Genomic DNA, 25385 nt, shown 5'->3' with positions numbered 1-25385 from the left:
GCACCTTGGACACAGCTGAACAGGGATTGTGTCCTCTACCCGGCCGTGGCACTGCTCTACTAACCCCAGAGGGCCCCGGCACCTCTCTGCCTGTGCCACAGGGCGAGAGACCCTTTGGCCCTGTGCAAGGCTCTGTGTACCTCCTTTTGCCTGCTTTTAGGTACTGGCAGTGATAAGGACACAGAGACCCACTTGTCTTGTTTGTTCAGGGTCTGTATATCCCCAAACACAGACCAATGCAGCATGCACTGTGATTGAACAAGCGGCTCTATGGGAACATTAAGAAATTCTATATAAACCACCATCAATCAAACATGCTGGGATGTGCTGTTTAATGAACTGCACAGAATGACAGGGGTCAGCAGGACTGGGGACTGTCCCCTCTCTGCATCAGGGCAAGTGTCCCCAGCTCTGAAGCCCTTTGGCACGGCAATACCCATGTGCAGCCCAGCCTCTCTTATTTGGGTTTACATCCACATTTGCTTTGCTTTCCTGAAAGTTTAACTGTGCAAAAGTACACACAAACAGGAGCAGTTCAAGCCTGAACACTCTCCAAAGCTCCCGCTGCTTCCCCGCCACGTGGGCGATGGGTGAAGAGAAGGTGCCGAAGCCACCACTGGTGGGGTTTAGGCTGGGAGCCACATGCATCCTGTGTCTGGACATACAGATGTACACGTGGACAGACGTGCAGCCACATACAGATGCGCAGCAAGCAATTGAGCTGAGAAAGGCCGAGAAAGGCCGTGTTACGCTATCGCACAGCAGGGCCGGTAGCACTGATAGCGAGACCAAAGGCAGAAAAATGGAAGCGCCTACCAGCCTGGGGCTGCCGAAACCAGCAGTCGGTCCAGGCCCGGTGCTTCACGGCTCCCCCGGCGTCTGGGGGGATCGGGGGAGCAGCTCGGTGCCCCAGGCTGGGCTCGGCCCCTCGCTGACTGGGCATCCGCCGTGGAAGAGGACCAAGAGCGGAGCAGGGGCTCCCGGGGTGCCCACACGGCACCCGCGGGGACCTTCTTTCCAGCGGTCCCCGGTGGGGCTCTCCCCGCCGAGCGGGCCGAGGAGGTGGAGAGCAGAAGGTGCAGGCAGCAGTCATCTTTTCCCCGCCTTTATTCAAAACGGAAAACAATGCGGAATTCGCATTTGTTCTCCGCCCCCGGGTCGTTAAAAGCATTTCCACAGCCTCTGCCAGCCCCTCGCCCGGGCCCCCCCGCTTTCTCCCCCCGCCGCGGGCCCCGCAGGCCTTCGGCATTACCAGGGCTCCCCCTGGCGGCAGCGTGTACCCCCAGCGGCTGGGGGGGCCGCGGCGCGCGCAGCCCGGAGCCGCAGCGCAGCTGGGGGGACCAGTGGCAGCGAGGGGACACGGCTTCACCCTCAGCCTCATCCTCAGCTCAGAGCTCTGCATCCCCGTACGTGCTCTGCACAGAGCTCTCCACTGCCGAGAGCCGGCCCGCAGCTGGACCAAAGCGTCCCCGGTCTCACGGTGCCTGGAAACGCGCTGTGCAACAAGAAGGGAGCACGTTTTTTGGCTCCAGGCCTTTTTACTCGCTGCCCACAGTTGTTTAACCAGGAAACACACTGCGATGACCTTTACAAGATTGCCCTGCTTGCAGGCAGCGGCTCTGAGGACCACCCTGGGGCACATCCACCCAGGGGACACCGCGGTGTCCCTTGCCACCCCTGCACCAACAGCGGCGGGGCGGCTGGTTTAGTCCTGCAGCGATCCCAGCCTTTCCAGCCTGCCCGGCCCCTCGGGATATCTTTCAGTGACTCTACTTCGGCCCTTTGGTGGTTTGTACCTGGCTTTGGGAGCGATGCGAGGCCGCTCCAGCATCAGTGCCCCCGTCCCCTCTCTGCCGTGCCCGCCTGCGGCACACGCCACCGACCCCCTTTTCTGGTGCTGGGGCAAACTGCGATTTGGATCAGGGGCTCTTTCTGCGACCCCCGGGGCCGGGTTTAGCCCATGTTCCTCTCCACTGTCCCGAGGGTTCAGCAACACAACCTCCCCCCTACCACCTGGTATAAAACAATGAACGCCCTTTTGTGTGTCTGCGCAGTCTGGTTTTCTGCCCGGTGCGAAAAACAAGGTTAAATACTTCATGTGTCATTTTAAATATGGGGCCTCAGCTGTTGGTGATTGCAGGGTATTTTCTGTTAGTCAGCAGACAGATTTATAGGAATTAATTTCCATATTGGCAAAGGAAACAGAAACCTTCCCTGAAAAGCCCTGCAAATGCTGGCATTTGAGATGTGACCGCTTTCTGTGCGTCTCAGCTGGGAGGAGGGCCTGACCCCAGTCATTTTCAGTGAAGCCAGATGCAAAATCCCACCCCCTCGAAAAAATAGACCCTAGCAGGCCACCACTGTCAGAAAGAAACACCCTCCCAGCTCCTCCACGGGGCTCGAAGAATTTGCACCCTTCCAGCTAAGCATGGATGTAAACACTTGCAGTACCAATGTCCTGCAGAAAGGCAGTTCATCACAGGAAAGACCTGTCACCATGCCTCTGAGTCCTGCTAAATCATATTTTGCCTACCAATTTTTTTTTTAAAAAATCACATGCATTAGCCTTTCATTCATGTTATATAAGGAATGTGCTTTAAATCCTGGTCAAATTAATAGCGACACGAGCTACAAATCCAGCCTGATTTAGCAACAATGTTCTTCCTAAGTGTGCGATATAAATTCACGACTATGAAAATTAACTCTGAAAGTCTGAGAAATTCTGAAAAGCCATTTAAAAGCATTTTCCCAGGGGGCCCTGGGGAAACAGCCCCGCACAAGAGGGAAAGCTGGCAGCGGGGCTGTTTTGATAACCTTCTGCGAGAGGGACCTGCTGAATATTAATGATTACTGCAGGCTGCAGAGAAAAATATTGCTGTAGCCTGTCCTGCTGCTTCCTCTCCAGCTCAGATGGAGCCATGAAGATGTGGCACCTCGCGGCGGAACGGGGAGGGGAATATCGCTAAGTTACTGTAACACAGGGAAAAATTACTTTTTAAATTAAGCATTTGCTTACAGGAGTTGGAGAGTTTGATGGTGAAAGGTGTGGGTTCTAGGTGGGTTTGCTCCCGGCCCGCAGCAGTACGGCAGGGCTGGGTGCTCCCGCAGCACGTCCCGCACCGCCACTGCCGGCGGCAAAACTTCAGACACTCTTTTCTGCTCCTCTGGATGCAGACAGGAGATGTATAAAATAAGAAAAATAATAAAAATAAGATCCTCCAAGCCAGTTAGCACAGAGAACAGAATAAACAGCTGGGGATGCTGACGGCAGCTTTGCAAGACCTGGTCCCCTGCGTGCCAGTGGGTCCAGAGCTCTCCCTGACCTGGCAGAGGCCAAACTGGGCAACTGGTTTTGTTTGGCCTGTGGGAGAGAGCAGCGCAGCCAGCTGTCATGATAACAAATGCTTTGGGAAGAGTCTTTCTTCAAACAAATAAAAAACATTGTGTAAAAAAGCATTGTGCCATTCCCTGAATTAACAGTTTCAGGCAATTCCATCCCAGTTCTTGTCAAGTGATGTCTGTTTACCACTTTGGACAGGCTTTTAAATGTGATTAATACCTAGTTTGTTTCCTTTTTTTTAAGTAAGAAAGGTGCATTGTCTGTACTACCAGTACATTTCAATGTGCGGTAAAAAAAATTGAAAACAAAATCAAATCAGTTCAAGAAATGTACATTTGGAAATTGAAACAGAGTAGAGAAAAAAGCAGGTTCTGGATTGGAAACTTCACAGTCTCGCTTTCCACAGACAATTAGAGGGAAAACTAATTACAGGGTTTGCACAATCTGACCAAAACCAGAGTCTTGCTAAGCAACAGCCCCACCACCCGCATCGCTAATATACCTGATAAACGCCAGAGCAGCTCCGTACTCTTCAGTGGGTGAAGGGAGATCGAAAATACTCTGTGCAGTCCCAGGCCTGGCATGGCCTGGAGGCTTAGTGCTGCAGTAACACCTCCAGAAAAATTAAGTATACTGGATTATCTTTAATATATTAAAGATATATATAGAATACTACATGTATACTTAAAATAAACCAAAGATTAATTTAAAATTTGAAATATTTTAAAGATTTAAAAATTTAAATTATTGAAATAATTTAAATCTGTATCTCTTTAATTTGTTAAAGATAATCACTTACAGTGATAGTGGAAAGGGCAAAGATGTGCCTCAGCCCCCACTCTGCCCGTGCCCCCTGTGCTCAGCCCTGCCAGGCACCGAACGCCCCAGCTGCCACGAGCTCACCAGCACACGCATCACAGGGGACATGATTTAGGCCACTAATTAAGCAAGGCACTTGGTGCTACATCCTAAACAGTATCACCCGGTGCTTATTACATTGCAAAAATATACCAGGTGACAATGCAGGAGAGCTATTATAATGGCATGAAGGAGAAGACCAGAAGGAGAAGACCAGATTGTACCCGGCTGCGGACGGATCACCTTCTCCCCTGCCCGAGGCAAGGACCTGAGCCAAAACACTGCATTATGGCTCTTGGAAGGAGCTGTACTTTAATACTTTATTTCAAAAAGGCTGAAGGAACTTTGAAAAGTGAATACCCATGCTGCTAGGGTAATGCTGGGGCTGAGAAGTCACACCAGGGCACTATGAATGTGCATTTAATTTTACTTACGTGTGCAATTGCTTAATATCAGTGAGTCCACTCAAAAGACTAAAATGAAGCACATACACGGCCACCTACGGAATGAGGGCCATCTGGTAACTAGACAGCCATAAAATGTGAGAGAAACCCTGTTTCCGCAGCCACTGCTCCAGAGGGACGTGTGAAGCAGGGCTTGGGGAGAGCAAGAAGGGGTGAAGAGACGGCCTCTTCGCTGGGCACAAAGCCCCTAAGCCTGGGTCAACCCTGGAGACACAGCGGGATATATTTAGAGAAAAGTTAGGAGACTCTTTAGTGCCTTTCTGAAGGCAAAGCTTTGGAGCAGGTGTGCTGCAGCCTGGGACCTGCCAGCAGCTGGAAGTGGCTGTGCCCGGGGTTTTCCCCCAAAATGATGCACAGGCGAGCACTGGAGCCCTGCAGAAGGCAGCTTTGTACCCAGCACGAAGGACGCCCACAGCAAACAGGGACCTCTTATTGCTGTCAGAGAATGTTTGAGAGAGCCTGGCCTGTGACATGCTGCCTCCCCCAGCTAACACAAGACCTCTTGCATCTTTTGTATCACACACAATAAAACAAAAGGCATCCATTCACGTTTGTGAGTGGTGCAGAAAGCAAGGGCCGGGCTGTCAGCAGGTTTAAGCACACCGTATGTGCGTGGAGGGGCTGTCAAACACCTCACGTCTCCCCCGGATCAGCCTCCAAGGCGCTGATTAGAAGAGAAGCGGTGGATGCTGTCCTGATCACACCCAGCCCCACAGCTGCCTGCTGAGGTGGGCACTGCAAACGGAAACCTTTGTCAAGGTACCAAAGATCAAAAGCAGAGCACAGTCCCCCCACAGCACCGCTTTGTGCCCCACACAAAGTCAGTCCTCAGCTGCCAGAGCTGGTGGAGTTGGCTGAATGCTGCTGCCAAAGATGAACACAGCCAAGTTGCACGAAAGCCTCTTCCCAACACCACCGGGTGCTTGCTGCCCTTAGCAAGTTAATTTTTGTGGCCATCCCACAGCTGTCAGTGCCCAGGCAGGGCACAATTGCTCACTTGAAGTGGAGCCCAGCTTTTGCTAGAGGTAACCTCAGAGAAGGTAACAAATCAGGATCCACCAACTTCACAGACAACTCCCATTAATTTCAGCTAGTATGATTAGACCACGAAGCCAAGCGGTAACAGGGAAGAGAAGGCCAGGCAACAGCAGGGTTACTGGGCAATAGGAGTTACACAGGCACGAGGCTCTCAGGTTTACTCAACCCAACAGCTGTATCCAGGTTTTTTTGGTTTGTTTTGTTTAAAAACATTAAATAGGAGGTTCAAGCTGACATAGCACAAAGCTAATGAAACACGGTTAACTATAAAAAGGCAATAATCTGATAAACCTGGGGCAGGAAAGTGCTTGGCAGCTGCTGCGCCTCAGGTTTCAGCGGGGCTTCCAGCAGGAGCCGTGTTTGGGAAAACATCTGCTGGTTTCCATGGCCGTGCGCCGGAGCCGGCCGGCCCCAGGTGCAGTGCCGTGCCGGGAACCACCTTCTGCAAACAACCCCAGGGAGCCCGGAGGAGCCGGCGGATGCTGCTGGCAGCGCCCCGGGATCAGACCTATAACCCTGCCAACACCTCCAGGAACACGCCGGTCCCCAGCTCCGCTCCCCCAGTACCCGGGGTCTACGCAGAGGAAAACCGGCACAGCTGTGTCATGCCCCATTCACACTCTGCCTACTGCCGCCCAGTACGTTTATGCCACGGCTTAAACTTCTGCCAGACATTTTGTCTTAGGAAAAAACGTTTTAGAGAAAAAAACGAATGGCACTAAGGTTATGCCCAAGTGTTTCACAGCTACCTGCACGGCTGGTGGGCCGGGGGTTATTCGGTCTGCCTGAAGCTGCTGCATGCTGTAGTTTTAATTTGAACTTTACTGACTACATAGGAAAAGAATCCAATGTTGTTTTTAACATGCACATTTTAATGAAGCAAACATTTCTATTTAATAAGTTATAAGATACAATTGTACAATCCTGCATTTTATTCCAGTTTATTTTGTTTTTACTTCCTAGTTTACAATGTAGTGAGCATTTCACATTAAGGCACAAAAAAAGCACAGTAAAAAAAAAACCCAACCTTCCTTTATTTCCCCAATGACTGTGCTGGAGAGTAGTGCATCCACACATAACTACAGAACCGTAAGCGTGAACTTCTCCCTAGGGACAGACAGTGACATTTCAACAGGTTTTCAACAAATCCTACCTTCTCCTAATAGCCGAGTTAAAGCTCATTTGGAGAGTTTACTAAAGCCCCAGCAGCTGACAGCAATTCAGATATGCACTTGGGAAGTAGTACGGAGTAATCCAGGACAAACAGACAAGTTATAATGGCAGTTTTCACCCCCTGACCCTCAGCAGGAATGCCTTTTGCAGCACAAAGGGGATTTCAGGAGAGATGAGCGTCCTTCAGGCATGTCCTTGGACTGAGATATAATGAAACGATGCGCACCGAAGACGGGTTTGTTGGTTGGTATTGCTATTACTGGTCAATTCGCACACCCACCCTCCCTCCCGCCCCATACCTGACTGCAGCTGTGGAGTCCCGTCCCCAGGCTGGCTTCTTTGCACCATCACAGCTACTTGCCTGGCCCGCAGCCTCCAGGGAAACCGCGGATCATCTTCCCACTACACCCCTGTGCTCTGACCTGCATCAATTTTGGGTCATGCAGGTGACAGCTACGCTTGGCTCGGCAAGTTTAGGGGCTTTATTTAACCCAGCCAAACTGGGGGTTGTTCTTAAAACAAATCAGAAAGAGTGTGGGGAGTTATCTGTAAAGTTACAGAAATTTCACCAGAATCCCAAGCTAATTAAAAACTGCATTGTTAGCATCATGGCCAAGAAGCTACCTGTCTAGATTTACAAAGCATTAACACAGAAAGGCTGAAAGCTTCCAGGAAGTCATTTTCAGTCTGCTTTTGGTTTGCTATAAAAGATAAACTTTTCCTACATGTAAACCTTTAGCAAAGCATTTTCAAAAACATTTTAAATTTGAGTGGTAAAGCCACTTTTAGTAGCTTTTTATAATGTTAAGCGTTAAAATTGATCAAGTATACAAAGGCACCTATTATAGTACCAGTTTTACCTCATTTCTTTACAGAAAAGAATTTGAACTGGGGACAGCCCAAGTCATATTCCATAACTAAAACGTAAAGTCTCCAGTCAAATAAAATCAGTAGTTAATATACCCAATTACAAAGACAAATTCCAGTTTTCAATCAACATCTAAAGTCTTTAACATCCGCAAGGGAAATTAGTGTCTAGTTATCCACATGATTCTCCAAACATTAACAGTGACCCGGACAGTACTGCAAAGGTACAATTTGAGGACATTAAATAGATTGACATTAGGTTGGTAAGTAGGATAGAAGTGAAATGCTTGTAAAAAATAAAGTTACAGAGTTTACTTCTGACTGTATTGAAATGTGAGCCGTGTGTATCTAGATACTGCATTTTGCAACAGGACTGCACCCAATATAACTCTACATCTGAACTGCAAACGCAAAGATCGACTCTGACACTGGACGAGTTTAAGGAACGGTGACGTGGAAGGGACTCCCGGGGATGTGCTCGTCACCCCATTTCACTGCCAGAATATAGTCACCCCTTTCCTTGACGACATACGTTACGTTGTACTGATGGCTGCCCAAATGCTTGATGGACACCTCTTCACATGGTATTGTAGGTCCATGGACGCCAACTAACAACATATTTGAACCTAGAGCAAAATAACAGACTGTTAGCATTCCTAAGCTTAAATAAACAAGCATGGTTGTACCACGATGTATTAGCTCCATAACACAAGGATTTTGTTATTTTAATTCACAGAGTGGTAGTCCGAGGTATGGCTAAGCTAATTTGGTGTAAGAGGGAATTTTATTTAAAAAAACCCCTTCAACCTCATAGAGGCAAGGGTTTATTTGTGCATTTTGCCAGACGTGACAGGCTACCACTATCTAACTAGAGCACAGGAGACATTAACGCTGCCCGTGAAAGCGAGCAGGCATTGCCTTTCAAGCACTTCATTATAAGTTAATAGCAGAGACCAGTGAACGTGGCTGGCCTGTAATCCACCCACCGCAAAGCTCCCAGATGATGATGACGATCAGTGCTCAAGGCTTATGGGAACACCTTGCATTACATGCTACAGTGCACCACGAGGGTTGCTTAAGTTCAGCAACCTGTTTGTTCTCATGCCATAACCCTGTGGTTTCTTTCAGGCGCACCTGGTGCAGATGAAGCCATTTGGAGAGGAACTGGCATCTTTACAGCCTCTGTATTACGACTGATTTGGTGAGCACCGAGTAGTGTTTAGAGTTTTTCTTTAGGACCACATCATCACCTCAAGCTCTGAATTTTAACTTTGCAAGTTGCTTTAGAACAAAGAAGTCCGGCTAAACCACCCGATATCCAGCTGGTTCCTGTACCCATACCTGCTTTGCTGCAGTCCACAGAGAAGGAGCTCTTCTGACCCACAAAAGCCTTTGAGAGTCCTGCTCCCCGGGAAACCACTTTGCTAGCATCCGAGGTGGATTTGGGAATCGCGCTATAGCAAGTTTCAGTCGACGACCTTGTCACCGACTCTACCAGGATGGAAGAAGTTTCGTTGGCGCTGCCTGGGCTAACCAGTCGCTGTCCTGGAAACAGAAAAGACTTCTGACATTCAGATTCACCCCATCTGAACGGCATTTACAAGGAGGTTTCAAAACCCTCCTAATGATTAGCATGCATTCTGCATCCAAAATGCATTTTCAGAGAGGAGCAATTTCCTACTTGGGTTTTTAAGACGACATCTTCCAGCAACGCTGGCAACAATCCCATCCCAGAGCCCTTGAGTGGTTAAAGGACCACAGGAACTTCAGGATTCATTAAGCAAAGCTGGCTGCTTAAGAAGAGTTAATTGTGCTCCAATCACCAAATGCCAAAAATGACTCAAGTTGGCAGAAAAGCAGGTGCAGTTTTGCAATAACCCATTTTGAAAGCAGAGCATGTCCCAGCCCGGGGGAGCGCAGTCCCTGCCGTCCACTCCCAAGAACATCACCGCGCCATGGGCACCAGGAGAGGGTTCACCAGCTCAGGGGCAGCAGTAGAGGTGAACTCCAGTCTGTGCTTAAACACAGCACTGAAGAGAGAAAAAGCTTCCTAAACCAGCCTTCCTCACACCATCTAAAAGCCTCCCAGACATTACTGACCTTTGGTTAGGTGGCAACTGCATCAAAATGAGACCAAGAGGAGCATCAATTATGCTACAGGCAACGAGGTTTCAGGTTTTGGGGCAGAAATGGGTAAATAAGTCCTGTTTCCCTATTGCCAACGCAACACCCTAGCGCTAGGTCAGGATTTAATATTCCCCCATGAAGCTGTTTTATGGCCCTCCACCGAGCCAAGCTAGCAAGCTCCGTGACTAATGCTCCTGTAGCCTCTCCTGAGATCCCTCATCTAGGCTTTGGAGTTGATGGGAAGAAACGTTTTGCTTCTCATGTTTTTTGGCATCTAGACCTGAATGCCACACTATCTCGGAGGGACATATTTGCTGAATGACACAAACTACTTCAGGCACACAATAAATACTAGTTAGCTTTTTACCTGTAACCTTTGCCTTGAAGGGGCTGCCCACTATGTGGTTAGGTCCACCATATTTAACTCCAATTAAATAGTTTCCTGGAGCCATGGGTGTGTACATGACTTTGTAACCTTCTGGAGTTTCCTGGCAGTCCATTTTCACCTTTGATGGCCCTTCAATTGTAACAGAGAGGGTACCTGGACCAGCCTTGGTCGTGTTAATGAAAAACTCCGACTGCAATCCTAGAAAGACGTAGCACAGTAAGACACACTCTTCCTCGCACCCGATGTTACAAAAGCAGCCTGTTATTAAATAGGAACGGGTAATTCGGTGCAAGACGAGGCTGCACAAGGCTGCAGGGAGGGACGGCGCACATCCCCCCAGCATCCTTGCACGGGCCAGCCCCGACCAGGGGCTCCGCACCCCGGCAGTCTCCCCGCCGGCACCCCAGCTCCCTCCTCTGCTCACAGTGTGCGACTGTGGGGCAGGCGGGAAAACAGGTCATGAGAGCTCTTTAGGACCAAAATGGAAGGATTTCAGCATCAAAAGACTGGCTTAGCCTCCTGCATGGCTTGGAGCCATCTCACTGCCTGGACTGTAAATCAGCAGCAAAGAGCCCACAAGAAAGCAAGAGAGACGAGGGGCAGGAGATCTCCTGGAGGAGACGGGTGTTTGAACTGCTCGGCATCAGCACTCCAAGCAGTCTGTGGAAACAAAAGCTTGTTTAATTACAGCATCTGGTTAACACAGCTGAATTACTGCTGCTAATACTAAGCCAATGACACAATGCCAGCAACACAAGAAAAAATTAAGCAAGGCTTTCAGCCCCCAAATAATTTACTGTCAAACTCTGGCTTCAAATATTTATGATCATTGGGCTGTTTTATCAGACACTGTTGAGGAGGAATAAAGTGCTCGAGCTCAAACAAAACCAGGACCGTCACGGGAAAGTTTGCTACAGCTGTAGCTGAAGCAAGCAGGCATGGTGATAAACTAGGGAGAAGTTTCTAGCCTCTCCACACAAGAGGCTGCTGTGTCACAATGCTGGAAGAACCCAGCTGCCACAGAGGTTTGTACCATCTTCCAGTGCTTTAGCAGTAAAACTGGCACCGCCTGCCTGGGAGGTAAGGCAGTCAGCTTGCAATATGCACTGCTCAAACAGAGGAAAATTAATTTCCAGAGCCAGCAATCTTCATGGCTTCTCACTGAAGACTTCTTGCTCCAAAGTCAATGCTTTTTCCCTGTGCCCCAAATGAAGGCTCGCATTGTTGGAGGCTGCAGACCCGCACCCCTCCTGGGGGGACGTTTCAGGTGCTCAGCCACTGGCTATTGAAACCTCTACACTAGATCATTGTTTGGAAACGCTGCTCAGCAGCTCCCAGGGCACTGAGCTTTTGGCAGGGGCCAGGATTCAACAACGGGGCACAGAGTAACTTTGCTGAAGTTAAACAGTCTATTTAGATTAAAAACAACCCCAAGCACCTTTATAGATGGAGAAACATTCCCCTGTCCCTGATGCATCAGTGGCTAGTATTAATGACTGCTTTTGTTTCCACCTATTAAAGCAGCACAGGCTATAATATCTTTATTTTACATAGTAGATCTGTATGTTTCCAAAACCAACTGCTTGGTTTCCCCAGAACAGCAGAAGCTTTGACTGAATCACTGCAGTATTTTTTTTTTTTTCCAGGGAGAAAAAAGGTATGAAACAGAATCCACAAAAGTCAGCAGTAGATAGGATAAGAGGAGCTAGCTATCACCTTGCATATCAGAAGAAAAAAAAAAATAATCAGTTTTACTCTGCTATTCTCCTGTGTGTGTGGCCCAAGAAAGCACACAATTAAGTAAATCGAAATGCATATCCTGGGATGTTTTCATACTTTCTAACTAAGGTCATAAATAATATAAATTAAAAAAAACCCCTAAACCCTACATTCTTGCATTGAGAACTATCAGATGGGGCAGCCACAGCAGATAACTAGGTGTCAGATTTCCAAGAGTCAGGGTTCACGCTGCGTCTGAAGCATGTATAGCACACTACAAACAGAACAATCCACCGTACTCCCTAGAGATCACACATCATATTACATTTAACTTGAAATTTCTTAGAGGTGCAAGCACTGAAGAAAAGGTAACTGGGTACACCCTGGTACCCATTATTTAACAGGGTTATGCAAGTTAAACAAGACTCTTTCAACTAGACAGCCAACTCAGTATCTGCATTCACAAAAGCCTCCGGTCTCTGCAGACATCGTGTTCACGTGTGGAAAGGAGCCAGAGCATCTCCGGAGATCCAAGGGACCACCGACGTGGAGCTAAGCTAACCGGCAGAGTCGTAGCCCAGCTGCTAACCAGTTCGAGTGAACTCATGCTGCAGTTGCTGGTTTACAGAGGTTTTAAATTCGTTAAGGCTCAATATAACCTGCGGACTTGCTAATCAATGGTTGTAAGACTTGAGGAGCATGCAAGAAAGCAAAATTAGCCTGTGCCCAGGTCAGCAGAGAATGTGGGTTAGTTCAGCTGCCTTAGCGGAGAAAGTCATGTAAAAACATGCCTAGGAACAACTTCTGTCTCTCAGAAAGCCAAAGTGCAAACAGGTCTGTATCAGAGCTGTAAAAGAAGGGTTACCCGTGGTACCGCTCTCCAGGCCGGATCCGTACGCCGTGACGAGTGCGGGATTGCCTGCCTGCCCGGGCTCGCCAACACGCACTTTGAAAGGGCTGCCCACGACATGGCTCCCGTTGAACTTCACATCGATTGAGTGGATGCCATTTTCATGGGGGATGAACCGAACGGCATATTTATCTGCAAGAGAGAAGTGGCTTTTCTGATATATCAGAGATAACAATAAAACAGCAATTAAACCCAACGCAGGGCTGGTTAGCAATCCAAGCAAGGCTTCTGAAACACTTCGACGTATTTTGGTCCCACCTTAAGCAAACTCAGCTACACAAGCTGCTAAGCTCATATTTAAGTAGGAAAACGCTGTATTTATCGCAGGAGGTGTCACGGGTTGCATTTTCACCTTGTCTACTAGGACCTGATCTCAGCTGTCATCTAGTCTGCAGGGTGAGTTTTAGGGTTATTTGCCTCACACGCGCACTAAATGTGACAGCTTAATCACAGCCCAACCTGTCAGCAGTTGAGGGACGAGCGCAGAGAAGAAAAGCAGCTGGTAAGAGCAAGCCAAATCTCACCAGCGGGCTCAGCGTGCTGCTCGGACACCACAGACACCGCACCTTTATTTAATAAAGTCATTTTGCAATTTACTGATATTTAACAATTTTGATTGCGTGCTAACCCAGAGGAGGGACTGATCTTTCCCAGGGAGAGAGCTGCTGTCTGCCCATAGTACAGACCATAACTCATTCAGACTTCAAGTGAAAAAGAAAAGCTCATTGCTGAAACAGGTGTTGAGCTTTCTGTAGTGTTTGCTTATATTCAGCTTCCTTGATGTTTTCTATGAAGGAGCGAGTGCGAGTTAAAAATAAACTATTAGTCAAAGATGGAAGCATAGCTTTGAAAAATAAACTTCTTCACTGTCTAAATTCAACAACCACATCATATTTCATTTATGACTAATATCACTGTACCTTTACTGGCAAGCCAAGACTTAAATATCTGTACCTTACACAGGTTAGGGCTCAGTCATTTCAAGGGTTATCTAGGAAAAGCATGCACATAACCATGACCGAACAACTCTTGACACCAAGAAGTCATTCTCTAAGCAAGGTGCTTGTCCCTTTGGTACGCTGTTTGCAAGCCAAAAGGGACTAAACTGCCTCGCTATGGGGCAGCGAGCGTGTTTTGGAGGTCACCCAGCTTGTTTTGACCAACGCAAAGCCCTGCTCACCTGGCTCCAGCTCAGACACGTGGCACTCTTCTACAGCTCCGGAGGGGCTGTGGACTTTAGCATCGATCTTGCCCTTTGCCCCGTTCAGCCTTATAGCAAAGGATGCCGGCTGATTAACTTTTAATCCAGACTCCTGAGAATGCAACAGTCAGATTATCAAATTTAAACTTCTCATTTCAGACAGCGCAAGATTTGTGGCAGGGAAGTAACCACTTCAGCACAATTTCTTTTTTTAGATTTCAACAAAAGGCGTAAAGTTGTGACTTGCATTAACTCTCAAATCAGAAACTCTCTCCCTCTTAGGGGGAGGTTGATTTAGGAGTCACCCACGTTGGCTAGGCTGATTTTTCCCATGGTAACAGACCACTTCTGGAAGCCGGACAACTGTGCCAAATCAGGCAGAGGCAGGTTTACAAGACTAGTCGCCCGTTATCACTGAGGTCAGCCCCCTGTATTCAGGCACTTGATTTAAAGGATGTTTAAGTTATAGCTCCATTTTCAGCCCGTTCATTCATTCCGGATTCATTCAGGGGAAAAGCCTCTGATAATCCAGTTGTCTGAAAGAGTAATATGCATGTTTATATTTGCCACAAGAGGCTGCATTTAGAACGCCACCACAAGACGTCTTAACATGAGAAAGTAATTTAAAACACAAAACCAGATGTTGCAGTGCTGTCAGGCCATCGGTGGAAGGCGAGGCAGCTCAGCATCCGTCCTGCAACAGTCCTCAGCCAGAGCAGCCCATGCAGCTCCCCAGCAGTAATATTTTATGCTGAACATACTTTACCTGATTTTGTTTTCAACTAAATCCTGAAGAGGGAAATAAATGCAACTGAGTAGAACTGAGGTACAATGTATAAAGCAAGTCCCTGATGTGGGTTTAGCAGAGGCTGATGCTGCACACTGCGCTCCATTACCGAATACTCAGCTTTATCTGCCTCTCCAGGACTTAATTGAAGCAAGTATTCCTGTCAAAGAGTCTTTAAATGAAACACAAGAGAAACATCAATACCACAGCGACTAATTAACGCCCTTGTAACTCCTGGTTAGGAGAGATACTATCAGATCAGGCTGTCACGATTCATTACACAGCCAAGGTGGAGGAGTCCTGCAGCCCAGGCAAACCCCTGGGGACCACAGCTGGGACATATCAAAAAAAGGCTCAACTGAAGTACTAATTGCTTATCACAACTCTATGAGGACTGAAGTACTCTATATTTAGACACAGATTCTCAGTCTCATATCCAAGTTTCTGGCTTCGGAGATTTAAGTCAGGCCTTTAATGTTACTTGTATTTTAATGCATGTAACCACACACACACAAATGATATGGTGAGGTTAACAGATGAGCCCAGACCAACTACAAAGCTGTGATTCACTCTGAGATTCGCTACTGTTTATGAATCATCTGAGTTGCGACTGAGTGGTTTCGTGACATCAGCCAGAGCACATCTGCACTCTGACTTCATGGCGGGGCTCCCTCCATCTACCCACGCGAATGCTCCAGCAAGGCTGGATGCAGCAACATCCCAACCATGCAGCCCTACGCTGCCTCGCCTGTGGAAACCCACCTCTTCAGCCCACGTGCCAACCAAGTAACCGGGTACTAGCATGATCACTGGTGGTTCACATTCATGGTTCAGTTCTCCTTGGCCTTCCTTCCCCCCATTAATGGGGTGGAAAGCAAGTTTTAGCTCCTCCAGTGCTATTTCTAAAGCCTCTTATTCTTAATTCCCAAGTGTTACCACCTGTAATACACTCAGCCAAGCCTTCTGCCTTCAAATTCTGGATAGCCAGAGCTGGGCCAGCTCTCCTGGCCCATGTTACCAAGGGGCCAGCTGCCAAAAACCTCTCTCTGGCTGCAAGCTGAGCTTGAAAACAAGCACCAACCAAGGCAAGGCTATTACTAAGAAGAAAGGACAACCATTTTGGTCTCGGAGAACAAGGACGAAATCAGTCTGCGTGGCAAGTTGTGGAGATGTTTCCTTATGTCTCACCTGAAGACTAGTGACAGTGAGCCTGCGTGCATCATCAGAGGGGGCGATGACGGGAACCAGGTAGGGGCTTTCAGGAATGTGCTCATCATTGAACTTTATGGACACCTCATAGTTGCCTGCAGGGAGAAAGAAGCAGTGAGTGTCCTTAGTTTCTTTGAAAGTAGCATTCAGTGTTATTTCAGTATGATTTGGTCTTGGTACGTACCTGGCTCTTGAACTATGTATGATACACCACAAGATCCATCCTTATGGTCCTCAAAGGCGATTTCTGCTTTACTTGGGCCTTCTACAGCAATAGACAGTCCTCCAGCTCCAGCTTCCCGTGTCCATATACTGAACTCAGCTGTTGAAGCACACAAGAGCACACACAAGAGTAAGGTTGCTGCTGCTGGGTTGCAGCTTCTTCCTAGCAGATCGTGTGGCATCCCATACTTATGTGTATGAGGAATGGTACCTCATCCCATCATCCTGGGTGAAAACACTTAGCAGTTTCTCCAAGAGGCTTCTATTAGCCTTGAATTAGCCTATAAGCCCTGGGTAACACACCTTACAACCTCAAGTTCGTCCTGTGAGAGCAGTCAAGTTTCCAAAATGTGGATTTCCAGACTTCTCCATCCGCAGGACGCAGCAATATTATTTCTCCATGTTTCTCCACTGACCACCCCTGGCTTGGGGCAACCCTACGGTGTTATACCAAGCTCTGCTCAAGCTCTCAGAGCAGAGTCCAACAGAAACCAAAGCCCTGTGCTGCAGACCTGTGCACAAGCGGGCGCTGGAGCCTAGCGACAGCAGAGGACTCACCTGGGACACCCGTCTCTCCACGCTCCAGCCCTGGGCCTCCAGCTCTCACTTTATGGGCTCCTCCCTCGCCCAGCGGCCCCACGGTGAACTGGAAGGGGCTGCCCGGCACCGGCTGCCCTCTGTATTTGACATCCACAGTGTGGACCCCCATTTCTTGTGGCACAAAGCGGACGCAATAGGTGTTTTTGTCAACCTCTACAATTTCAGCATCAAAGTTTCTTCCAGAGGGACTAGTTACCTGGGCTGTCATATCCCCACAATCAATTTCTAACAAGAGAATAAAAAAATGCAGATTAATAAGTGACAAAGGGTTTTGGTATTTTGTTTTTGGAAGCAGGACCTGAGCTCAAGTAATTACACAGTACAAATGACAGAAAAGGCATGTAGGTGCCAGTTCGTTTGCTCAGCTAGATGCGTGCTGCTGAGCAGCAAGCCCGGCCAGTTACAGCTTACCAGGTTCTACAGAGGCAGATGAAGAGGCTGGTTAAGTTGCAGCCAGCTAAGACTAACCTACGTGATTCACATTGGCCAGACAGCAGTACAAACACTTAACAGCCAACATGATGATCTTAAAACCCTGGAGACAAGGTGAGCTGCACAGCCCATTCTCCAGCCTGCTGTACACAGAATAGATTAAGGCTTCCCTGGTATTTATTCCTCCATGTGTTGGATCATGGTTATGCTTATTTTTAACCATTCAAAGAGACCACACTACCAGTGTTTCTTCCCTAAACTATCTTAATACGAGGATGTCTTAACAACACTGAAGTTCGTATTTCCACTGCTTCAGGTACACCCATGCTATACAAATGCAAGTTATCGTTATGGGGATAAGGACATTGCTTACCTGGAATTTTTAGGTTCAGATCACATATGCTTCCTACTGTTGCAACAGAGGGAGCCCGTCTTGTTCGTGTGATGCTCTCCTTAACTCTTCCTTCACCACTTATCTTCACAGTAAATGGGCTGCCTGTAAATGCCACAGCAAGTCATTCCTCCTCTGCTCATTACACACTGCATTGGGGGGGGAGTGAAAGCTTCCTCTGGTTTGTCGTGGATCCCAGGGGAAATTTTAGAGCCAGCTAACAGTCAGGTCCAAGTGAAATACACCCACGTAAGCAGAACAGTTTTGGATGCTTGCTGCTTGTGGAGGGTACTGGTAGGACCTCCTTGAATCTTTGGGACTTATGGTCTGAGCCAGATGATACAGCCCACCCGCAGTTCCAGTGTGCTGGCCAGCTAGGTCAGACTTTTGTTGTACTAACCAAAAAGTTGCCCGACACTTCTACTTACCTGGAATATGTTCATCTGCAAATTTAGTGGACACAATGTACACGCCAGGTACAGTTGGAAAATAGGACACTTTGCAAGTTCCATCTTCTAGGTCTTCAGTTTGGATATCTACCTTGCTGGGTCCTTCAACTGCCAGTGAGATCCCACCATAACCTACAATACAGCTAAGTTAGCCTCAGATTCCCATAGTGCTATTTGACATAAAATAGTCCAAATCCATAGCAGTAGCTAGTTGGTAGGTTTGTATCATAATGGGCACATGGGAGTTGCTTGATGCCTTAATGACATTTTTGTAGGCCTAATCAGTCAGATATTCAAGGCACAGCATGCATTCAGCTCCTAAAATGCTCTGACCATACCCCTTTTATTTCATTAACGTTGAAAAGTTAGCTTCGAAGACTGTGGCCAAGGCTCCACATTAAACCAACAGGGAAATACCTTCCTCATTTCCTTCTTGATGTACGCAATGATACTAGAACCAGCACCATCAAATGAAAGAAAAGCTTCATCAGTGCCTCAGTGACAGTCCCCGTTGGCTGTAACGGAAGACATCAGCCAAGACAACGCAAAGCATTTTAGAAGTTAATAGCATTGTCTGTAGTTAATAACTGACAATGACTGTGCATGCTTAATACACTCTTTGCATCTGCTGCTTTGTGGCTTGTGACCTGGTGGTCGCATGCTGAGGGAGACAATGCTCTAATTTAGAGAGGATACATATCTCACGGCATCTTACAGTCCCTTTGCAATGGAACTAACCTGCATCTCTTGTGTCTACAATGAAGTCACACATTTCAAAGGTTCGTCCTTCTACCAAGCCACGTCCAAAAACTCTTGCTCGTCTGGCATCTCCTATCTCAGACTGGACCACCATGATTGTTACAGGGCTGTTTGGTACATGGCTCCCGTTTTTCTTGATGCTAACCAGATGTTCTCCTACTTCCCGTGGAATGAATGAGATGCCTACAAAGCAGAGAAATGTGACAAACTTACTCACTTTTTATGCATGTTATACTTGATTTAAATGCCTTAATCACACCAAGAAATGAAATACTGAAAGAGCACTCTCTTTACACATGTTGAAGTGTGGCTCTCAAATGGGCCACAAAGCCATTCACATATGCTGAGAAAAAGCACTTCAGTCACAACCTGGCATGTCACATGCAAGCTAACACAAGAGGTCATTCTTCATACTCTTCTCTCTTTGGCCAACTGTACCAAACAATATCAACCACTTGGTTTGACAACGCTCTTCTGGGAAGGAGCAGAGAAATCAGTCATTTTACATAGCAAAGCAAAATGGAGTAGAGGCTACTATACTGTTCTCTCAGATCAAGACTATCAGAGCTTACCAATGTGGTTATTGGGTAGCCTCTTCAGAAGACACGGCTCATCACGACCTGATGGGGCTTTAATGCTGGCTGTTAGGAGACTGAGATCAGTCTCATTGATGTCCAACAGAAAGTCAGCAGCAGAACCAAGCTTAACCTGGGACCGCCTTCTGTTATCATCTGAATATATAAAGAGAAACGAGTCAGAAAATATTACAAGGTTAAGTGCAGAACAAGTCGGAGGACTTCATGTTCCTGCCGCAAACCAGGTTCCCCATGGTATCAGAGGTTAATTTTAATTATGAAGTGCTTCCAGAAGTCTAAACTTTATACCTGTGATCTTGGCTGTGAACGGACTGCCCGGGATGTGCTTGTCATTGTACTTGACCAGGATGCTGTAGTTCCCAGGTAGAGTAGGCAGGTACGTGACTGTGCACGTCCCATCTTTGTTATCAATGCAGCTGATCTCTGCTTTTGAAGGTCCTTCAATAGCTAAGTCCAGCCCACCTAGGAAACAAGGAGAATGGCACTTCTGAAAATCTTCGTGCACAACAAGTCCAAAGACTTGGTCCAAAGAGGAAGATCCAGTACTTGGTACTGAAAATGCAGCTTAGATGCATGTTTTCAAAGGACAGCAGCAAAAAGAGCTCAGGCCAATCCACTAAGACCACAACTCTATTCAGTCTGTTAGATTTACCCAACAGCAATTCCACGTCCAGTCATCATCCACTAACTCTAAGCTGCCTTCAGTTCATTTTTAATTAAATGAATCATTTGCACCCTGTACCACAGGCTACACCTACCACTGTCATGAAGAAGTAATAAGACAGTTTTTACTGCAAGTTACAGCTTGATGAAATCCGTTTCACCTGATATTTGCACAAGTCATTTGTATCACACCAGAGATTCACAGTTGGGCAGATGAATGCGAATTAATGCCGACGCGCATTACACTTCCAAGAAGTTCCTAGCTTAGGGTAGGATGGGTTTAAAGAACAGACTTACCCTCTCCTGCATCTTCCGTGACAATGGTGAAAGTTGCTGGTTTATTGGCAACCCCATAAATAAGGCCAGGCCCATAAGCAGATACACTGCCGCTGTTTGGATAATTCACATAGAACTGCAGAGGGCTCTCTGGAGGAAAAAAAATCCCAAAAGAAGCACTTTTAAGGATGAGTGGCCTGGACTACAAGAACAAAACAGACATCAAGCTGCTCCAACCCAATGGGATCTTATTCTTATGCTTACTGATACCCATGTTCTTCAATGCCATTCTCACTACTTCATATTTGAAGAACCTTTATGTGACTGTAATGCACTTAAAAAAATGAGTAAGCCCCCCCTTTCATCTTCAAAAGATACTTCTCCACAATTTGTTCCACATTCAGTCATGACAAAGTAAGTGTTACCCAAATTACCAGAGATGAGCTTCAATGATGTTGTAAAGGGTCTTATTCATTACAAGTTTATTTTTAGCACATTAAATCAGAACATGACTCAGAACGCTTTCAGTTCAGGCACAGATCCTGAATTTTGGTAGCTCAGAATTAGGAACTAGTACAGCACATTGTCTGACTCAATGAACCTGAACCAGCAAATTTGAAGGGTATCCAAAAACATATTTGCCAGCCTCAGATTAGCTAAGCTGGTGCACAAGAACAAAAAGTACAGTCACCAACAGCCAATAATAGTTTCCAAAAAAGGCACAGATAGCTGTTATATCCAAAGCTAGATTTTGCAGATCAGACAATAGCAAGTTTGATTCATGATAGCCTTCAAGAGGGAAACGTTATGGCACATGATGCTTCTGTCCAGGCGCAGGGTTATGGTCTTACTGAACTGATACATCCGACAGTTTGGCACTTATAGAGGTGCTATATCCATACAAAGTGCTGAAGATACTGAAATAGCACCATGCATCACATTATCAAGCTCCCTGCTTCAGCCGAAGTTATCCTGTGTTTCTGTACACCAACAGAACCAGCAGCCCAGTTCAGGCAGTGCTGAAGGTATTTTGTCTCATGTCTACACATCCTTCTACAGATCTACCCCTTTTTGCCCCAGCCCCACGCAGCCGACATGCCCGGAGAACCGCGGGGCAGCCCCAGCCTTCAGGCGAGGCAGAGCTTCAGCTGGGGAGCCGGTGAAGTAAGGACAAAAGAAGAGAAGAGAAAGGGAATGGAATGGAAGGCAGTGGTTTCTGTTTGTTAAGAAGCAGCCAGGAAGAAAGAAAGATTACAGTATAGTGTGCATATGTGTTTCACTTTATTGCAATGAGATGGGAAGAGTAACTATAGTGTTTTAGCCACTTAGTCCTCCCCACAGATTGGAGATTTTATGCCAATGCAGTTTTAAGGATAAACATACACTGTAACCACTGGTTTTGTTAAGTACCATGGCAGTAAATTTCAACCTGAAAAAAATGGTAGTTAGAAAATTGTATGCTGCTTCTTCATAATAAAATGCCACAAAAGCTAGTTTCCAAAACCAAAATCCATTTTAAGCCTGGCTGGTACTATTAAACCACAATGGAAGCTCACATGTGCCGGCACTTACTCCTTTGCTTTGGTTGCTCTCTGGACTGCTTACAGATGAACTGCAGCGTATACAACTAAGCTACAGAAACCTCACCAGGGAGCAGATGCATCAGCAGGATGCTGCACTGAGATTTGTATCACCTGCTTTGTCAGACTCACCTGGGATGTGCTTTCCCATATATTTTATGTGCATTTCATGCAGCCCAACCTCAGTAGGAGCATATCTCACTGTTACTGTGCCGTCTTTGTTATCCACAATATCTGGCGTATCTGTCTTTCCAGAGGGCATGTGTACTTCACCTACAAAAAGCCACCGTGGGAGTTACAGAAGGAGAAGCTGCCTGCTTCCCCTCTCCCACCCACAAAGAATTGTCTAGCCATTTTAAACAAGCATTTCAAATTGTTAAATTCCTTACCCACAGGCACAAATAGCAGACTAATGGGAACACTAACCAGACATGTTTTCTACTTAAGCTACATGAATACAACACAGAGGCAGACATCTGGCAAACAGTCCTGTGACCTTACAAACTCTACAGGCAGGGCTGTTTGCTCAGCCCCTGAAATTTCCACAGCAAGCCCCAGGAAAGGCACCGATCTACCTCGTCACAAGATGCTCCCTCTCCTGCAGCTCTTTTGAAAAGGAAAGATTGACTGTCCCTACAGCAGGGACAGACCAGGGCTTGGGGTGGGACTGCTGAGCTAGAGGGCAGGAGGGGACACAGCCCGCGTGTGCAGGAGCTTAGTGCAAGCGGGGTGTTACTGGGGTGATGCTCTCAGCGGCCAGACCTGTGGAAGAGGGGTTGCCTGCTTTGGAGAAGGTATGTGACAGGAATGCAGGATTAGACTGTTTTGCAGCATCTGCACAAACTAAATAACGGAGCTTACCAAGGATGCATGTAGCTGCTCCAGAGGGGAAAAAGCAGCAACAGGTCCTACAGTGCAGTAGCTCACAGCCTAGCACTGAGGACCACGGCAGCACCAAGAATCCCCTCATTTAACTCAAACCATCGGTGGGGCGTATCCTACTCGCCCTCAGCGTGTGCCACTCGATGTGAAATTAAACAACTAAGTTGCTGGCAGGATACAATCCTCCCCCACACGCTGTGGTCTAGACCACCCAGACTGTTAGCTGGAAATGGATGAACATGCTAACAAAAAGCAAAACCTCCCCGAGAGGCTATGCATACTCCAGGTACCTGTTATTTCTCCTTTCCTTACAGCAAAAGGGATAACCATATCAAAGGGCCTGAATCCCATGCCATTCATGTCTCCGACCGGGACATAAGCTTCTTCTGTGACCTAAAAGAAGCAAAAGAATGGGTCACTTCAAAAAGGACGGTAGACCCAAACAAGCACGGAGCAACTCCACTGTGAGCACAAGCAGAAGAGAGCGTGCGATGATTATCGCAGCCAGCCACAGGACTGGGCTCAACCAGAGCAGTGGCCGGCCAAGCTCTCATCACCACCACATCGCAGAGCAGAGCCAATCAAACACGGTGCAAATGGAAGACATGCTGGAAAAAAGTTAGAGATAAAAACGGAACACAAAGGGATGGAAGACAACGTAGCGCACGCAAGACCCAAAGTGGCTCCATCTGAAAGGATTTAGTTGCTTAAGGCCTGGAAGAGAAAGTGATTTTTGAACGGGGCAGAGTGATTGCAACACAAAACGGACAAAAGAAACAAGTTTCACAATGCGACTCTGGACTCAAGACACTGCTGTTTTACTGAGAAAACAAAGCGATGCACTCAGGTTGCTTTTGCCAACAGTAGACATTGCAGAAGTAGAAGCTGTAGGTGTAATGATCCTCTTCGGGTTTAAGTAAGAGTTTATTTGGAGACTCCCTTCAAGCAATAAAGAAAAAACAAGGTCTGGATCCCAAGAACAATTGATCAAACAGAAAGAATGAACACAATGACCAGAGCAATTCAAGCAGTCCCAAGAAGCAGGCTGTCATCTGAAATGGAACACAGATGGGGGGAAAACAGCTGAAAAATGTAAAAATTGTGTACCCAAGGGCGGAATCCGGGGGGGGAGGCGCCCACTGGCTCCTGCGACCGCACGGCAGCATCATCTGCATCTACAGCCTGGGCAGGGGTAAAGGCAGGTTAGGTGTTATTCTGGCATGGAGGCATTCCCACCTTTCACAGTACAGAACGTACAGCTCCTTCCAGCTCCTCAACACCTTCCTCCCACCAGGCAGACCTCGCAGTCCTCTCGACATCACAAGGACCTGGGAGCTGGATAACTGCCTGTATCCGCAGGCATTGGGCACTGGGGGAAGCCACCAGCGGCAAAGCAAACGGACAAAGCTGGTACATGCCGTTGTTGGGAGCTTGGGAGGGAAGCTGGAAAGCAGTGCCTAAACACCAGTGGAATTGAATTTCAGAGTTGCTTTTTTACGGGACTGGTGCAGGGCAGGAAGTGAAAGGTTTAAACCTAAGACGCAAGTCCCCAAGTGCTGCGCTGCACGGTGTGCGAGCTGGGAGGCAGGGGAGCCTACAGCCGTGGGAAGGCTGCTGCCGACTGATGCACTTGGATGAATGACCCAGCCCACGTCCAGTCATAGCTGCAAAGCTATTCTTCTGATTCATAGCTGGGATAGCGTCGTCAAGACACTGAATGTGTTTTCCCCCGGCGCAGCCTCCCTTCCCACCAGGCATGCCAAGAGCATGACTTGCAAATTCCCATCTCCCCCACTTAACCCAACAAGAGGGGCTGGGGCTGAGACCCACGCAGGCAGCTCCACCGGGCTCAGCCACCCCAGCTCCTCCTGCCCGCTTACACCACTGCAAACCACCCTAACAAAATAACCCGCTGGAAACTTAAGCATGGAAAGACTCCACTAGGAAAACCAATGCAAAACAGAAACACTGCTGTTTCGCTGTTCCCTGTCCCCAGCTGAGACACCCAAGTCAAACACGTACTGTACCAGTCAGCTAGGAAGTGGGAATTTTGGCTGGCCGGGAGCGGGCTCCCTGACCTCGAGAGGCATTTCCTGCAGTAAGCTTGGAGCAGCGACCAAGGGAGTCGTTTTTCTCACGGAAACCTTCAGAGACACCGGTAGCGATCTGCCGGGGTGGCAGGTAGGAAGAGCCGGCGTGCCTGGCCCTGAGGACTCGCCCGCGGGCTCTGGCCAGACTCAGCACAAGTACGGCCGTGTGGTTTCATGGACCGAGATGTGCTGGAGGCCGCCTCGGCTGAGATTACAAGACCAAGACTTGTTTTGCCAACACTGAGAGCTGTTCTTCACGCGAAGAGCTTCTGTGAGCCCCGAGAGGCACCTAGTCTGCTCCTCGGGGAGGATGGGATTTTGTTTGCTTTTTAAACCTAAACATGCTGAAGTACTGCATGTTGGA

The 25385-nt window shown here is 47.7% G+C and overlaps 1 protein-coding gene across 4 annotated transcripts in view; it reads right to left on the bottom strand.

Annotated features, from left to right (window-relative positions):
* Positions 1-6559: 6559 nt before the first annotated feature.
* The window catches only part of FLNB (filamin B), a 73242-nt gene continuing 54416 nt past the window's right edge, over positions 6560-25385 (bottom strand). For 2 of the 4 annotated variants that reach the window (XM_059823258.1, XM_059823256.1), the window contains 17 exons: positions 24039-24113; positions 23222-23324; positions 22182-22322; positions 20491-20619; positions 19819-19992; positions 19507-19665; positions 18914-19117; positions 18155-18307; positions 17709-17831; positions 16862-17128; positions 16266-16403; positions 16061-16176; positions 14065-14197; positions 12840-13016; positions 10235-10453; positions 9082-9285; positions 6560-8366 (listed from right to left, as the gene is read on the bottom strand). In XM_059823258.1, the coding sequence (XP_059679241.1) occupies positions 8179-8366; positions 9082-9285; positions 10235-10453; positions 12840-13016; positions 14065-14197; positions 16061-16176; positions 16266-16403; positions 16862-17128; positions 17709-17831; positions 18155-18307; positions 18914-19117; positions 19507-19665; positions 19819-19992; positions 20491-20619; positions 22182-22322; positions 23222-23324; positions 24039-24113 (2703 nt within the window). In that variant the 3' untranslated portion in view covers positions 6560-8178. Of the gene's footprint in view, positions 8367-9081; positions 9286-10234; positions 10454-12839; positions 13017-14064; positions 14198-16060; positions 16177-16265; positions 16404-16861; positions 17129-17708; positions 17832-18154; positions 18308-18913; positions 19118-19506; positions 19666-19818; positions 19993-20490; positions 20620-22177; positions 22323-23221; positions 23325-24038; positions 24114-25385 lie in introns of all 4 variants that reach the window. The other 2 variants (XM_059823259.1, XM_059823257.1) reach the window with 2 other exon arrangements.

The sequence above is a fragment of the Gavia stellata genome, chromosome 12 (genome assembly GCF_030936135.1).
Source record: "Gavia stellata isolate bGavSte3 chromosome 12, bGavSte3.hap2, whole genome shotgun sequence".
Classification (NCBI taxonomy): domain Eukaryota; kingdom Metazoa; phylum Chordata; class Aves; order Gaviiformes; family Gaviidae; genus Gavia; species Gavia stellata.
Note: the sequence above shows the minus strand (reverse complement) of the source record. Positions and strands in the feature narration are given on the sequence as shown.